General features: G+C 36.2%; 1 protein-coding gene across 3 annotated transcripts in view; it reads left to right on the forward strand.

Annotated features, from left to right (window-relative positions):
* LOC150097409 (isoaspartyl peptidase/L-asparaginase) overlaps window positions 1-16589 on the forward strand; it is a 126770-nt gene that overhangs the window by 12302 nt on the left and 97879 nt on the right. Inside the window, exons 2-3 of one of the 3 annotated variants that reach the window (XM_090407559.1) lie at window positions 9835-10137; window positions 16141-16283. In XM_090407559.1, coding sequence (XP_090263685.1) covers window positions 9951-10137; window positions 16141-16283 — 330 coding nt within the window. In that variant the 5' untranslated portion in view covers window positions 9835-9950. Of the gene's footprint in view, window positions 1-9615; window positions 10138-16140; window positions 16284-16589 lie in introns of those variants that run through there. The other 2 variants (XM_090407560.1, XM_090407558.1) reach the window with 2 other exon arrangements.

Below are 16589 nucleotides of genomic sequence, written 5' to 3' on the forward strand. Positions count from 1 at the left end.
TGTTCACAAAGCAAAATACAGTAATCCCTCGATTAGTGCATCATTCTTTTTCGATACCCAAATTCTATTGGTGCGCCTATATACATCTTAAAAATAAATGTTACAGATTTTAAAAATTTTCTATCTATACATTTTTATGGCTAACTATTTTAAAAAATCACTCACCAGAATGAAATAATTTAGTTACCGATTTAAAACATTTTATGAAGTTATTTTTAATGGCATACTACACTACTTCCATGTATACTGTGTTCCAAATTTTTACGCCAAAATTTGTCGTCTGCTATAGTACACCCACTGATTCGAGACCCTTCGACACTTGTCACAAAAAGGAGAATCCATTCCGATAATAGGGTAATCAATCCATCTTCTGGAATGAATTGTTTATTATTACATGTCGGAAAATTAATTTCTCTTTTATGATCATTGTAGTTTTTAAAGTGGTAACTATTTTGCTTGTATAACAGTCAGAAAATTTTTTCTATAAAGCACGTGATTTCACGTGTTGCACCAATTCGTACGTCCTTCATTTCTTTCTCCCCTTCAGTGATAACGTCCAAGAGTTAATTAAATCTTATTCTTTAGAATTGAGTGATTCTAACCTGCTAAATTTAGATGCACAGTGGGAAAATCCCGAAGAATATGAAGAAAATTTAACCACCTATAGTCAGCCAAAAGAGATTTCACAGAAATAATTTGAAAATATTTTTTCTACAATCGAAGTTTTTAAGCAGCAATGCTTAGAGGCTGACCCTGATGAAGAGAGAAGCAGTAAAATTTTCAGAAGAGTAGAAGAGGAAAAAAGGCCATTACATCGGTTGTATGAAAAAAAGAAACAAAAAATAGAATAATAAATTTATATTCTGAATATTTTTTATTGTCTTTCAGCTTCATGGTTTTCCTTTAACTAGACCCTGAGATATACCCTAATTCTTTTATAAAAGAAAAAATTAAGGTTTAAAAAAGAAATCTGAGGAACGAATTATACATTTTCCCATAGGTTATTATATTCGATTAGTGCGTTTTCAATTAATGCGCCTGTTTTAAAGAACGCATTAGGCGCACTAATCGAGGAATTGCTGTAATACATTCTTTAAATTCTTTAATTCTCACTGTGTATTATAATTATAATTATAATACACAGGACGTAATTATACAGAAATATGCTTTTCTTTAATGTGGGTTTAAAATGAATGCCACAACACGGCTCATCACAACTTGATTTATGTTTTCTTTCATTCATTGTTCATAATGAGGGATGAATTTATATAAATTATCCATAAACAATAATTTAACAGTGACGACAATATTCACGAAAACAAAGTCAGTGGCACTCAGTGTGGTACCAGACTTACTTTTTGCAATACACTGTCACATGATCTGTTCTTTGACTCGACTCTGCAAGATAATTGCATTTTATAAACAACAGTATTAAAAAGAATCTGCATTATGTAAAATTTTCTAACAATTATACTAAGCTAATTCATGTTGTGAGTTGTGAAGGTAAGCTTAGGACAATACTGTATTACGGTTTCGCACCTACTGTAAAGGTGTTGGAAGAATAAAATATATAGATGCACTACAGTATTTAATTAGATTGTGCTGATTTTAATTTGTGTTTATAATTACAGGTTTATTTTGCTAATGAAATTATATTATGAGAAAAGCAGAATTGTCTTTAAATAATAGATTGTTTGTTACATATTATTATTACGGGTATCTCCATGGAGTCAGTGGACTCATCGTGGGAGACCCAAACTATCAAAACAATATCTATCATATCTGTTCTTGAATTCATTTACAGACAAAGAACTCACAACGGAGACAGACAATGCATTCCACTCATTCACCCCCCTCCAGGCAAAAAACCTTGTTCTCACACCCTTGTTGACCACACTTTTCCTTAATTTCCAGGGATGACCTCTTGTTCTTTCATCACTATCACACAGCTGAAACATTTCCCCTGCATCAATCTTATAAAAACATTTTTAGTAATTTAAATGTTTCTATCATATCCCCTCTTTTCTGCCTATCAATCAACCTCTGCAATCTACAAGCTCTCAATCTATCAATGTAAGGAGCATTTTTTACATCACTCTCCTCTGAACCCTCTCCACAACTTCCTCATCTTCAAGGAATCCAGGTGACTAGACCTGAGCACAGTAATCCAAATGTGGAAGTATCAATGCTTTATAAAGGGGAATAATAACCTCTTTATCTCTGGATGTTAGTGTGTTCCTCAATAACCAAGTAAACCTATGTGCAATCTTGGACACTTTAGCAATGTGTCTCCTGAACTTCATCTCCCTATCTACCAACACCCCCAAGTCTCTAGTCTCATCAATCTCTTGGAGTACCGTTCCATCGATGTAGTACACAGCTGGTAATCTTTTAATCCCAAAATGCATAACTTTACACTTTTCCACATTGAACTGAGATCCATAACCTTTTGCCCATTTTGCTGCTTATTTAAATCATCCTGCAAACTCTCAACATCAGCTTGATTTTTTTATTGCGCTACCCAACTTTGCATCATCAGCAAACAACAGAATATCTCCCTTTAACCCATTTCCTATATCATTTATGCACAAATTAAACAACAATGGCCCAAGCGCAGAGCCCTGAGGCACACCACTTTTCACCTGCCTCATCCTGGACTCTGTTCCTCTATACACCACCTTCCGGTAGCTCCCTGAGCCATTCTCCTATCCATATCACCAGTTTAGTATCCATCTGCTCCAATTTCTGCAACAGTATTCCATGGGGTATCCTGTCAAACACCTTCGCAAAATCCAGAAGTACCACTGTGTAGCCATTTCCTTTGTCCAACTCAGATGTCATTCTATTATAAAAAGTTAATAAATTGCTAAGGCAGGATCGACCTTTAACAAAACCATGTTGAGCCATGTAGAGTATCATATCCTGATCCACCCATTCTTGAATTTTGCCTTTAACCAACTTTTCCAATACTTTTACCACCACTCTCGAGATGGTGATTGGTCTGTAATTAAACTACCACAGTTTTAGAGCTGCCTTTATGCGGAGGAACTATTTTGCCTTCCTTCCACTCCTTAGGGACCATACCAGAGTTCAAACTTAAGTTAAATAACCAAGTTAGAGGCGTTGACAATTCCTTTGCACATTCATGGAACACCCGAGCTGATATTCCATCTAAACCTACAGCAGTGTTTACATTTAAATTTTGCGATATACTAAGTACTTCTGATTTCTTAACTTCAGTTCTCACATTAGTTATTGCTACATGTACAGAGATATCCTCACTTGGGTGATAGACTTTTGAAAAGTGATCACTCAATAACTCTATTATTACATCTGAATTTGTCACCTCAATACCATCAGCACCCACTAAAGTTTTTCTTCCGAAGTCATTCTTCCTTTTACTTACCACATAGCGCAAGAACTCTTTGGGATTACCCTTGATCTCCTTGGCTAAGGTCTTCTCATAATCTGATTTAGTTTTTCTAACTATGCTGGTAACCTTCCTTATTTGGAATGCTCATGGGTGTACTGATCGCCTTTCTCTTTGTAAATTCTCCATAACATTTTCTTTTTTTGCAGATCAAGCTTGATACTACTACTCATCCATCTAACACCTACCTTGTTTGTCATCCTGACCATGGGGACACAATCTGATATTGCCTTCCTCAGATACCTGCTGATTTTATCCCATGCACTGCTAACATCTTACCCCTGCAAAATGTTCTGCCATGTGATGGCTGCACTCTCACTCCGAAGCTTGTTATAATTGCCTAACTTGTAGTTACATATATATACCCCTTCTTAAGAGAGAAATCCACAAATTTTGCAACCTCCCAAGTCAATACCACATGATCGCTCTCACCAATTGGAGGTAACGAGGCATATATCCTTATGCATATATCCTCTGAACCAGTGACCAGGTCCAACACTCACACACACCACCTGTCCCTTCAGTTATGTGCTGTTTCAAGTAATTATCTAGTAGAAGATGTTTGAATTCCATTTCCTTTTTGCCACGTGATATTGCCTCCTTCCAATTTATATCACCATAATTAAAATCCCCCATGATAATCACTGACCCTGCACTCATTGCCCTAATTTGCTGATACATGAATTCAATATCATCCCCTGTAACCCCTGGCCTACAGCATTGGTCACTATTTCACACCAGACCGCCTCAAATGAACTATCATTCACATGTCTATCATCTTGATATACTACTTTCTTTGGTTGCAACTCATCAGCTATCATCAACAGTACTCCTCCCCCAGTTCTATCTTCTCTATCCTCCTTGAAAATACTCTACCCATCACATTCAATTCCGGTGACATATCTTCTGCTGACAGCCAAGTTTCACTAATGCCTACAACGTTTGGTGAGATTGCACTGACTAATGCCAAAAATTTTTCCCACTTATTTCGAATGCTTTTTGTATTAGTATACAAAAAATGCAGATTCCCTTTAGTTCTTATACCAGCTTTAGAACTGATGTGTATGTGACTAATTTCAGTAGTCCCATGCTGATTTTTACCAACTCTATTCTGCAATTTATTCTGCGTATAAGGATCAACAAATATACAATCACTGCTTAAGTTTCTCCCTCTTACACTCAAACTTTTCAATTTTAGTTTCCCTGCCTAAGTACTTCAACTTGTTCAGAAAACAGTAACTTTTTCAATCACTTATGACCTTCCATGTTCAGATGCAACCCATCTCTTGCATACAGCTGTCTTTTGCCTTCAAACACACTCCAGATGTCAACAAATTCCAGACCTCTTTTTTTGCACATTCTTGCAATCATATCATTCATTATCATCGCTCGTCTACTTAATAATTATTTAATTATCAAAACGAGGCAACACACACACTATCCTCCCATTGACACTTTTCTTCTTCACAATATCTAGCAATGGTCTTAAATCTTTTGCTACCCGATTTATATTACCACTCAGGTCATTTGTATCCACCATAACCATCATCTTTTCTGCATCATGCCCTCTCTTTATTGCTAAAGCTACTCTCTCTCTCTCTCTCTCTCTCTCTCTATGGTTCCACCAGCCAAGGACTCCTCAGGCATGCCGCTCTCCATACCCTTAATCATAGAATCACCATATATTTTGCCACTCATCACTTCATCAAGTCCAAACAAGTGTCACTCACAGCCTCATTTTCTACGCTATTCAGCATGACTCTCCCAGTTTCATTACTCAACGCTCTTTTACTTATCCCCTCACTCTCACGACATGTCGTTTCTTCTAGACCTCTTGTGCTTTCATTCTGTTGACCCCAATTACTCCCATACTATTTATTACTTCATCAATCACCAAAGACTCTCCCATACTTAATCCTGTTCTAGTTACTTCAGCTAAAAATTTCTCAATTCAAGACATTTACCTCAGTTTTAATTTCCAGAACCACCTTACTGAGCACATCCAGTTCCTCTTGATGGTCACTTTTCATTTTCAGGAACTCCTGCTGAAGTTCTTCTGCTATGGTCACAATGTCTGCTTCCATTCCTAATCACTCCAGCCTATCCCGACACTTCTCACGTACGTCGATGTTTTCATTCTTCTCATTTAGCCAAACGGTCCACAGATCCTTCACATTCTTCTGCGCATACATGTAGCAGTTTTATAGTTTTATAGCAGCAGACTTTTATAGAAGCCCGTTGATGAGCCGTTGACGTATGTCTCTTGTTGGATGCCATCTTTAGATGCTGAAGTAGTGAAACAAACAGCAGTGAAAACACAATATATACCACAGAGTTTCAAACAGTAACACCACTGAAGGACACTTGTATCCAACCGAAGCACAACTGCAGCACAATTTGAGACAAAAGCCACACTATACTTTACTTTAAAACACGTTTTCTAGCACTACTCAACACGACCGCCACATTCATTAGCGACACTCAATGTATGTACGACATATGTCGTACATATTGCATATACGTGTAAGGTTAATATTGAACTGAATAAATGCATTGATTTGATTAAAAATTTATTTATTGAAAATGATAACTGCAATTTAATTTAGTTTGCAGTTATCATAAACTGCAAGTTTTCATGCACACTTGAAGTGTGCAAAATTTACTATTTTCAAGTAAAGCTCATAATTATTACCAGCAAAGGTTGGTCGATTGGTAGAGCCTCTGCTAGTAATGGCTCACGCAGAAAGTTAAGCAAGTTTGAGCACGGTTGGAAGGGGATCAATTGCTTGATGCTGTTGGCACACTCTCCCTCAATGAGTCTTTGAACTCCCTGGAGGTGTCACATAATAATAATTATTATTATTATAATACATAATGGTGGCTCATTTTTCTCACTTCATGACTGAAACAAAAACTAGAAGTATGACATGTTGTAGAGCATGCTTGGAATGAAAAGAATATTATAATATTGCAGTGAGAAAAATGAGATTTTTGGAACTCAAACAAATATAATTTCTCTCATACAGAAAGGAAAATGTTTAAAAGTTATCAGTTTTATTACGACTATGAGAGCAGAACAGCTGTTGGCGTGCTTTGGGGGAGGTAGGTTCAATTTTTAATTACTATGAAAAAATTAACAGTCTTTCATATAGAAAGAAAAATAAAATTAAACCCTAAAGGAGAGAAGACAATAGAGATGATTGGCTTAAGTTATGGCTTTTGGAGATGACAGGCAACTAAAATTGCAAGCGTTTTTTCGATTTTTTAAAAGTGAATGCTGTAATGTTTTAGTTAAGGATTTCAGATTCAGGAGTTTTATTTCCAACTCTCTGGAAATAAAACTTCTTAAATAAATTCATTAGCAGCCGCTAGTGATCACATGACTTGACAATGAATGAAATGATGTTTTAAAATGATGAAAAAAAAAAAAAATTCAGAAAAAATAACACATTAAGAACGAGATTGAAAATTCACTGACCACTTATCTCTGTTAACTTGCCTGTGGCAAGTGGATTTTTGGACTCTGTATATATATTATAGTTTCTTCCAAACATGATAAATTTCTGTGTAACAAGAATGAATGGTACATATATAATGAAGCAAGGAAATCTTAAGCCACTGCAGTTCAAAAATCAGAGATTTATGATTGGACATTAACTGTCTAGATATTTGGCACTATTATGTTCACTGGGTGAATGGAGCATTACTGGAAAGGAGACTTGAATAAGGTTATGGTCTAAATTACCAATAGGAGAGTTGACACATAATGTATTTATAAAGAAAACTGATTAAGAAAAGACCAAGGGTTTCTGATGAGGCATGAGTTAACACTGAGTGAAGGTCTCGTGTTAACCTGGAAATTGATTACAAAGGCATGGTCTCCTTACTATATGTTGATAATATGTCAAGAAAAATAGTCCAATTATTAAAATCAGTCATACTCATCAGAATGGCCTTCAAACCATTTAACACCTTACAAAGTTTCCTGCATTCTCCTAAAGATAACGTTGAATTCTACAAACATCATGTGGCATGCAAGATTCCTTGATCTTGCAGAAAGATGTACATGAGTCAAAAAAAAGTTGATGTTGAAAAAAAAAACGAGAGAAGAAAGTAGCAGACTCAGAGCACACATCCTTACAGAACATTATACTGGAGTTTGGCAAGCTTTCTCCATCCATGCCTTACTTAGAAGAGAATACGTTCTTCAGTTGTTCAAGGAGTCTTTCGAGGTCATTTGCTTACATGGCATACTAAATAGAAACTAAGGACTTATACTTGATGACATCTGGAAGTCATTAATTAGTGTATGTAACATTCGAGACCTCTCTCTTATGCCAGCAGTTACATAGACTGCACATGATGTGCCTAATGATATACATGATTAAAACAACCACTCCAGTATTTTACAATTTCTAGAAATAACAGTTGTTGGAAATGTTTGAGTTTTTTTTTTGTTGGTGTTAAATATCTTCCTTAAGATGCTGTCAGCCATAGTGAAACATGTTTGGAGAAACAGTCAGTTTTAACGAATAAAACGTGTACAAGTCAAACCTGATTCATCATTCAAAGATGATTAATAAGGGGAGTGGAGAGGATTATCGGATATTCTGCTTGGTAAACGGGTTTCTGAAAGATTGTTAATTATGGCAAAAATCTTGGCATCTGTGCCAACTTGATTGGTGAAATTGGAGAAGGGAAGCTATTCTGAATTATGAGCATTGAGGTTCCGAATAGGGAAAAATCTCACTGTTTGTAACTGAATGGAGCAGGGAAAGTTTTAGCCACAGCAGCTCATAAAGAGGGATTCAAGGTTTGACATTTTCGAACACTGAATGTCAGACCTCAGTGCACAGGTTCCTCTCTTGTGATAAAAGGTATAGGGTATATTTAAGAAAGTTGAAGTAGACAGAAGTTGTATCTGGTAGTCAAGGTTCTGTTGGGGTCCCAACACAAATCATTTAAATTTGTGTTGGATCCCCAAATGTGGTGAATTGGATATATGTTTTCTTGAATTAAATTTTTGTTTTTTCCTTTTCCAACCAAAAGTTCCTTCTGGTTAGAGTTATGTTATTTTTTGTATTTGTTTTTTTGGTGAAGATTTTTTTTTTAATCCATAGTACTAACGAAATTTCTTATGCTGTCCATTGTATGGTCATTGCCTATTAGTCATCTACCACCACCTAGTTGGTGGTAGATAACTAATAGGTAGGTGGTCTAGTTCCATTTTCTCCAACTAGGAAGATATGCATTTTTGGCAGCAGTCATCTGGGTCATTCAGTTTCAGTTCTTTTATTCTGCTTTTTGTGTCCTCTTTTAGTATTTCAGATTTCTCATTCACTTTCAGCTCTACCCTTCCCAAACAGAATTTCCAGTTGACTCATACCATGCCATTTTAGGTACAATTCACTTTATACAATACCAGCTGCCCTTCAAATTAATCTCATACATTCAAAATTCTCTTTTTTTTTTTTTTTTGTACTCTTTTCACATAACCCTGTCATCATGCTATTAATCATCTTCACTTGTCTCAAATCAGCATTTCATACCTGAAATGTTGATTTGAGATGATAGCACATTTTCCTGATATAATAATACTTATTCAACAACTTTCTGACATCATTTTCCTTCTCCTTATTTCCTGTTCATTTACTCCTCGTATCCCAAACTTCAATCCCTCTGCTGATTTTGCTTCCCAGAAAGCATATCCTATGTATGTTCTCATTTACTGCCTCTAATAATGGAATCCTCCATTTAACACTAATCTTGAACAATTTATTATGTCTTGTTCTCACTGTGAAAATGGAAGGATACGATAATAATTTTGTGTCCTTCCTCATTGCTTGTGCAGCTATTTTTCATGCATCTATTTCCAACATTCTCAACATCATCCACTTTACACAGTCACTTTTCTCTTTCTCACACCACCTATACATACAAATATTTTAAATAATTTTTAAGTATTTTAACATATACATAATGAGGCAGTGCAATGTAAGTGCATTTCACTTTAATTACAATGCATGTATAGCAAAGTAATACTTTGCTGAGGTATTATATATATATGTGTGTGTCTGTATGTGTAGCTGAATGATTTCCTGCATGAAAATTTCGAAAATAAATAAAATTGATATACAAATTTTAATAATCTAATTTCTAACATTTATTTATCTGATCTTGGCTAGGTAAAGATCATCTTTTATGTTACTGTCTACCAAGTCTATCATTTCTCTTACCAAATTGTGAGCTTCTTCATCAAACTACTACTGCTACTAACATCTTTCTTCCATCTTTCCCTTGCAACTAACATTTTGGTACTAGCTGTTGTGTGAAATTGCAGTGTTTTGTAACTGTGTGATATCTTACATGTGATAACTTCTCTTGTGCCAATATGTCTTCATCAGTAAGGCCTCGTCCATCTCCATTAAACTCCCCACGCTCTTCCCCATGTCCTTCACCTCGTGGTTCTCCAAGATTTTCACGAAAACATATTCGTTCACCAACAGTAAAGAAAAGGATTATGCCAGTGCTGGTAGTACATGGTGGAGCTGCTACAGTCCCTCCTGACAAAGAGACCTTGAAGCTAGAAGGAGTAAAACGTGCCGCCAATAAAGGATATAATTTGCTACTGTCCCCTGAAGGTACTGCTCTGGATGCTGTGGAAGCTGCAGTTCGAGTAATGGAAGATGATCCTGTGTTTAATGCAGGTATGTAATCGTTATAAATAAACATTCAGAATTATAATTAATGAATGGGTGAAAATGTTTTAACTTAAGTGTTATGATTTATTTCACAGAAGGAAAATAAATATCCATTATTCTATATCAAGGTACACAATGTTTATACAGGGTCACCACTGATTTTCCTGCACTCTTAGTTCCAGAGCCTTGCCTGATCAATTGAAGTCAGTAAGAACAGTTCATCAGTATATCCACTAATTATACCTCTCCTATGTCTCTAAAACATCATGGACTGCTAGAAACTTAAATCTTAAATGTAAATCAAGTGATTAAATGAAATGTTTCAGTATAAATGATGCAAATGATACAGTACAAGTAGATATGGACTTGTGCTTGACACCACCACTGCTACCACCCTTCAGTTGGAAAGACATGGGTTTGAATCCCATGTATTATGTGGAGAACCCTTATAGGACTTTTCAACTGAAGGTGAGTTATATGATCTCCTATGGAGGTGGCAGTTTTTTTCTGTCAGAAACTGGGATTTTTCATCCAGCAAAATTATAAGGATCATAATACATGGCCTCATAGCCTGGGTTGCTTTGACTGTATATCCAAACAACAAACCACCACCACTGCTGTGAAATGGACCTTGCTTAGAAGCCCTGCTAGGGTGAAATGTAACAAATAAGTTAATCACTTAGAATTGAGGGCCTTCAAGTGCAGATGTAAATGATTAAGAGAGAGAGAGAGAGAGAGTGTGTGGTGGTGGTGGGGGTACATGTGCATGCTTTCTCTGGCAGCACAGTGAACTTGTCAGGTGGTTGCACAAATTTCAAGTACTCGCATGTAATTTTGTTGGACCAAAGGAGGTGCTGGAAAATCAGTAGCTTAGGATTTCATAAAATTTGACTTAAAAGGTGAAAAATAATATAGACTATTCAGCAATCTCATCTTTTTATTAGTGCAGTAACAGGCAAATTATATTGAAAATTATAAAACCTTCTAAACTTCTGATCACTCTCAAATCTTTTAACCCTTCAGTGTACTACTGTGTATCATTTTTGCTACAAAGTTCTCTCTCAAGATAGGGGACTATGCTGCTGTAATACACAGTACAGCTTTCTGTCTACAAGCGTCATGTCCTTTTCATGTTTTCCAATAGAGAACTTATTTTAATACTTGGAAAAGGAGATACATTCTGTTATTCAGTGTTGCCTGAGATGGTAGGTTTGTAATGTGGTGTATACAGTTTTACTATTGGAATTTCGATCAAGAAAATACTCTTATTTACTCTAAGGTGTAGTGAAATAGAATTTATGCTAATACCTTAGTATTGGTTTACTGATTGATTTACTTAGTAACATATGCTCTCATCGGTCAAAACATTACAACCACCTACCTAATGTGTTGGGTCTCCTTTGATGAAGGTAACCACTTACACCCATCTTGGCATTGACACCACTAGATCATAGAAGGTTCCTGAAGTATTCTTGACCAACTAGACAGTAACGTCCTGGAAATGAGTGATTGAGCGAGGCACTAGCTTCAATCAGCAGATGTTGCATTCCACATGATCCCACAAATGGGATTCAAATCAGGAGAATTAAGCAGCCATAGAATGCATGGATATCCTCTTTGAACCATGATTGCAATGAGCCTTGTGACACAGGGTGTTGTCTTGCTTGAAGAGTCCAGATGCATTGTGACCATGTAGGTCAATACCTTGTCTGAAACAGTTCCTAGGTAAGAATTAGTGGTCCAGGTGAGTTCGTTAGGGCGAGAGGATCTCGTGGTGACCATGAAACAATCCCCATACTAGGATACTGCCATACCAACCTGTTTCTAGCTTATCCATGCAATCTGGTTTGTCAAGGCCAAGTAGTCATAATGTTTTGGCTCATGAGTGTATATTCCTAGATGTTGTTTTTGTAGCATTTCATCTCTACTTGGTGCATAAGTATTAAATGGAAAAATGGGAATCTTTTATAATTATTCCATATTCAAGAAGTAGAAGAACCTGTAGCACATCAGTGTGTTGACAAGTGAGGATTGAAAAAGAAGCAATCCGTTGACATTTTTCTTGAAGAGCTGGAGTTTGTTGGGAAATTCTTTGTTAGAAATGATGCCTGCTATTTCCCTGGATCAGTGACCTTGGAAGTACCTGTAGAAAAGATACAGTGCATCTGTGAGATAGAGGTTAAAGTGAGTCTGCAAGAGAGAGATTCTCCTCTTGACAGCATTGAAAATTTTTAGAGAAGTTTTAAGTGCACCATCCCAAACATGCAAACAGTATTCTGAGGTTAGCCAAATTTGGGATTTTGTGTAGCATAAATAGTTCAATGGGTGAACAAAACATGCTGAGTGGAAGAGAATGCCTAGGTTTTTAGAGACAGAGGAAGCTATTGATGTGATGTGTTTATGCCAGGAGAGGCTGCAGGTAAATGTTAATTCAAGGAGAGAAATCTGAACCTCTGATGATTGGTGTATTACCTGGAGTAAGGGAATTTAAGATAGGTCCCCTTTTGTGAGAAAGTGACTAGATTGTCCTTGTCCTGTTGAAGGATGATATAGAGATCAGTGTTTAAGATATTGTTGTAGATGATCTTGAAGCTTGGTATGTTGTGAGCAATACATGGTTTGTACCATCATCTACAAAGCTCTGGATAATGTTAGTGAAATTCTCTTAGTGAAAGATCTACAAAAAAAAAATTGAAAACTCAGTTCATGGCTGCAGAAGGAAAAATCATTACATGGAAGCTTGTCAGATCAGGAGACCTTAGTGCCATACTGATCAGATGTCTGGGATTTATCAAGAGTGTGTTTCTCCAGACCTTTCTGTGATACTTGCACAATGTGGTGGGTGACATCCATCCATCTCACTTATTGGAGGCCTCCACATAGTGCAGAAGTTGTTTTATTTATTCATTATTTTGAAAGGAATAGTGCTCTGAGAGCAGTGAGTCAGTAATTGAATGAAAGCTGAATCCTTGACTTTCAATGATTTGGGAGACATTAGTATGGGGGGGGGATATGGCAGACAACTTGCAACAGTCTCATTTTCCTGAATTATGTAAACATCTACATTATTTCAGACAACTCATGTTGTCTGAAATAATGTGAGTTCTGTGGTTGATTTTTATTTTAATTTATTATTTTTTTTTATGGGGTGTATTGTTAATACCAAGTTTCTAGGAAGGAAGGAAGGAAACTAATTGGGTTGTGGCAATGATCACTAACATAGGAAATGAATGAAAAAAGGCTTAGAAAAAATTGCTCTAGTCAGTGATTATAATCGGACTTATAATGGTCTTCTGGCAGTGTAGCATTATAGTACAAGTACGCATTACCACAATGCACCATTTTATTACTAATATCTTCAAATTTATATTTTTTTAAACAATTTTATCATCCATATCATAGTATTTGAGTTTATGAATGTTCCATTCAGAAAAGGTTACATGCTTAACTACAAAGCAGGAAATTATGACCAATTGAGGAGTACACCGAGTTTAGTGGAATGGGATCGGTTACTGGATGGAAAGAATATCGACAGTGCATGGGAAGCATTTAAACAATACTTAAATGATGCAATATCAGAATGTGTCCCGAGAGTTCGGAGAATAAATAGAGTAGCAGTCAAATGGATGTGTAATCTTATTAAGCAAGAGATTTGTCAGAAAAGGACGATGTGGAAGGAATACCGTTTGCATAAGGATGACATCTGTTATGAATGTTATAAGCAGCAGGCTGGAATAGTCACAACTGTTGTACGAAAAGCAAAGCCTGAGTATGAAAAGAAACCGGCTCTGCATGCTAAAGACAATCCACAAGAATTCTATCGATATGCTGCAAGTAAAAGAAAGAATGAATATGAAAGAATAACGCTTCTAAATCCAGATGGTGCGAGGGTTACAGATGCAGAAGAGATTGTTCAGTTAATGAGTGTCCATTTCGTTAAAAGCTTTTCGTTATCAACCTGGCGAATGCAACATTGAGCTCACTGTAACCTCTTCACTAGACGAAGAAACGCAGGTGTGTGAGACTGAGGTATTAGGGCTGTTGCACAAATTGAATAAGAATTCAGCAATAGGGACTGATGGAATATCAGCATGTGTTCTAAAAGAATGTTCAGCTGAACTGGCCATTCCTTTGTTTAATATGAGTCTCGGAACAAGGAAGATTCCACAGGAATGGAAAGAATGTACGATAATTCTATTGCACAAGGGTGGTGCAAATGTATCCAGCTATCGACCAATTAGTATCTCAGGTGTGGTGGTGAAGATTTTGGAAAAATTGGTTAGGGCTCGCATTCAGAAATGGATTAACAGTGAATCTCTACTTTGCAATGAGCAACATGGGTTTACTAAGGGAAGGTCATGTTTTAGCAACTTGCTCACATTCTATAATAATGTTACCATTGAACTAGACAAGGGGAATGGATATACCATGATACTTTTGGATTTTTCTAAGGCTTTTGACAGAATACAACATGGTAAACCATTCCATAAATTGGAGAAAATGGGTTTGGGTTATACAATATTAGCATGGATAAGAGGATGGCTGACTGACACGGGGGATCTGAGTCTGCAAGGTTTAAGGTAACAAATGGTGTAACACAAGGATCAGTGCTTGGTCCACTGTTATTCAATCTGTACATTAATGATATTGGGAAGGATTTGACAAGCGACATTCAGCTGTTTGTCAATGATGCAAAGATAGATAGGGTAAATCAAGAATGCTGCTGATATGCAGTCTTTGCAGAATGATTTGAATAGGCTGAAATTGTGGGCATGGGAAAACGGGTGTCAGTTCAATGTCAGTAAATGTAAAGTCATTGACTTCAGCATGATTAGATATCCAATGTCATATTATATTGGTGGGATTAGGCTAGAAGAAACTGATGATGATCTTGGAGTGTTAATAGATAGGAAGTTGAAGTTCAGGGGACATGTGGCAAAGATTGCAAATACAACTCAAAAGATAATTGCAATCCTGAAACGAATGTTCACATGTAAAGATAAGGATGTAATTTTGCCTCTTTACAAGGCCTTGATAAGACCTCACTTGGACTATTGTGTGCAGGTCTGGTCTCCTGGTTTCCATTGTGATTCTGATATATATTGGAGAGAGTACAAAGGAGAGTGTTAAAAATGACAACAGGATTGTGGAATACTGATTATGAAGACGGATTGAGAATTTGGAGACTGCAGATACTAGCAAACAGGAGAAAGAGGGGTGATATGATTGAGATGTACAAACTTCTAAAAGAGTCATACAGGATTTCAATTTAAGGAGGGTGGGGAAAAGGACGAAAGGGCATCCTTGGAAGCTGAGAATGAAGGCTGCCAAGAAGGGTGTGAGGGCTAGATTTTTCTCTCAGATGGTGGTGTGTGATTGGAATGGATTTCCTGTGGATGTTGTGAGTGCAAGTAGTGTGAATGAATTCAAGAATAAGTATGATAGCTGGTGTGTGTGTAGTATGTTGCCTCCCTCGATGAGTCTCTGACTCCCTGGAGGTGTCTCTTAATAATAATACAGATGAGATGAAGTGACAGACATAATATACCCACCTCTGAATTTTTACTTTACATACTGAATATTTTGTTTTGCATTTTGTTTTTGTATTGCTACCTCAAACTTTCTTTATCTAAAATTTGATTTTATTAGGTTTTATTGCTTTCATGATATGGCGACATTAGAGCACAGGAAACATTTTCTTGTTAACCACTCTCAGACAAAGGGTTGGTTCTCTCTTAGTGAGTTTGTGATCTTTCATTGATGAACATGCACAGAATCCTTACTTCACAAACTTTATTTTCTCAGTGTTAATTCTAAACAATTCTTAATTATTTTTGACATTTCTTAGGTAACTGATAATGAGTTGGTCATGTTTTCATGTTATATTTCTGTGAAGTTATGTTATTAAACATAACTAACTGCTGTTTAATAACATAATTTCAATTAGTTATTCTTATTTATGTACTTCACAGTTTTTTTCCCATTGTTTTAATTTTATTAAAATATTAGGATATGGATCATCTTTGACAATCACAGGTGAGGTTGAAATGGATGCAATTGTTATGGAGGGAACGAGGATGAAAGCAGGAGCTGTAGGAGGAATAACTCGGGTACTTAATCCAGTTACATTGGCAAGGAGAATTATGGAAAAGGTAAGGTAATCATGAAATATTTCATTAGCAAAGGTCTAAACGGTGTACTTAATTGCATTTTAAAACTTTTTTATGATCTAAAATTTTGAGGTCAGCTGTGACAATTTTAACATTATTTTAAAAGTAATAGGAAGTGATCACCATTTAGTTTTTGAGCAGGATAAATTGAATTATCACATTGAAAAGAAAAGTGTACAAGAAAATTAAAAAAAAAAAAAAAAATCAAAGTTTACCAGCTTTCAGGGGTGAACTGTATACTCAGATAATTTTCAGGAAAAATAAAGGAGTTTGAAAACAAGAACCAGA

Source organism: Typopeltis vanoorti, chromosome 17 (assembly GCF_054136105.1).
Source record: "Typopeltis vanoorti isolate ZY-2024b chromosome 17, IOZ_Tvanoo_1.0, whole genome shotgun sequence".
Taxonomy (NCBI): Eukaryota; Metazoa; Arthropoda; class Arachnida; order Uropygi; family Thelyphonidae; genus Typopeltis; species Typopeltis vanoorti.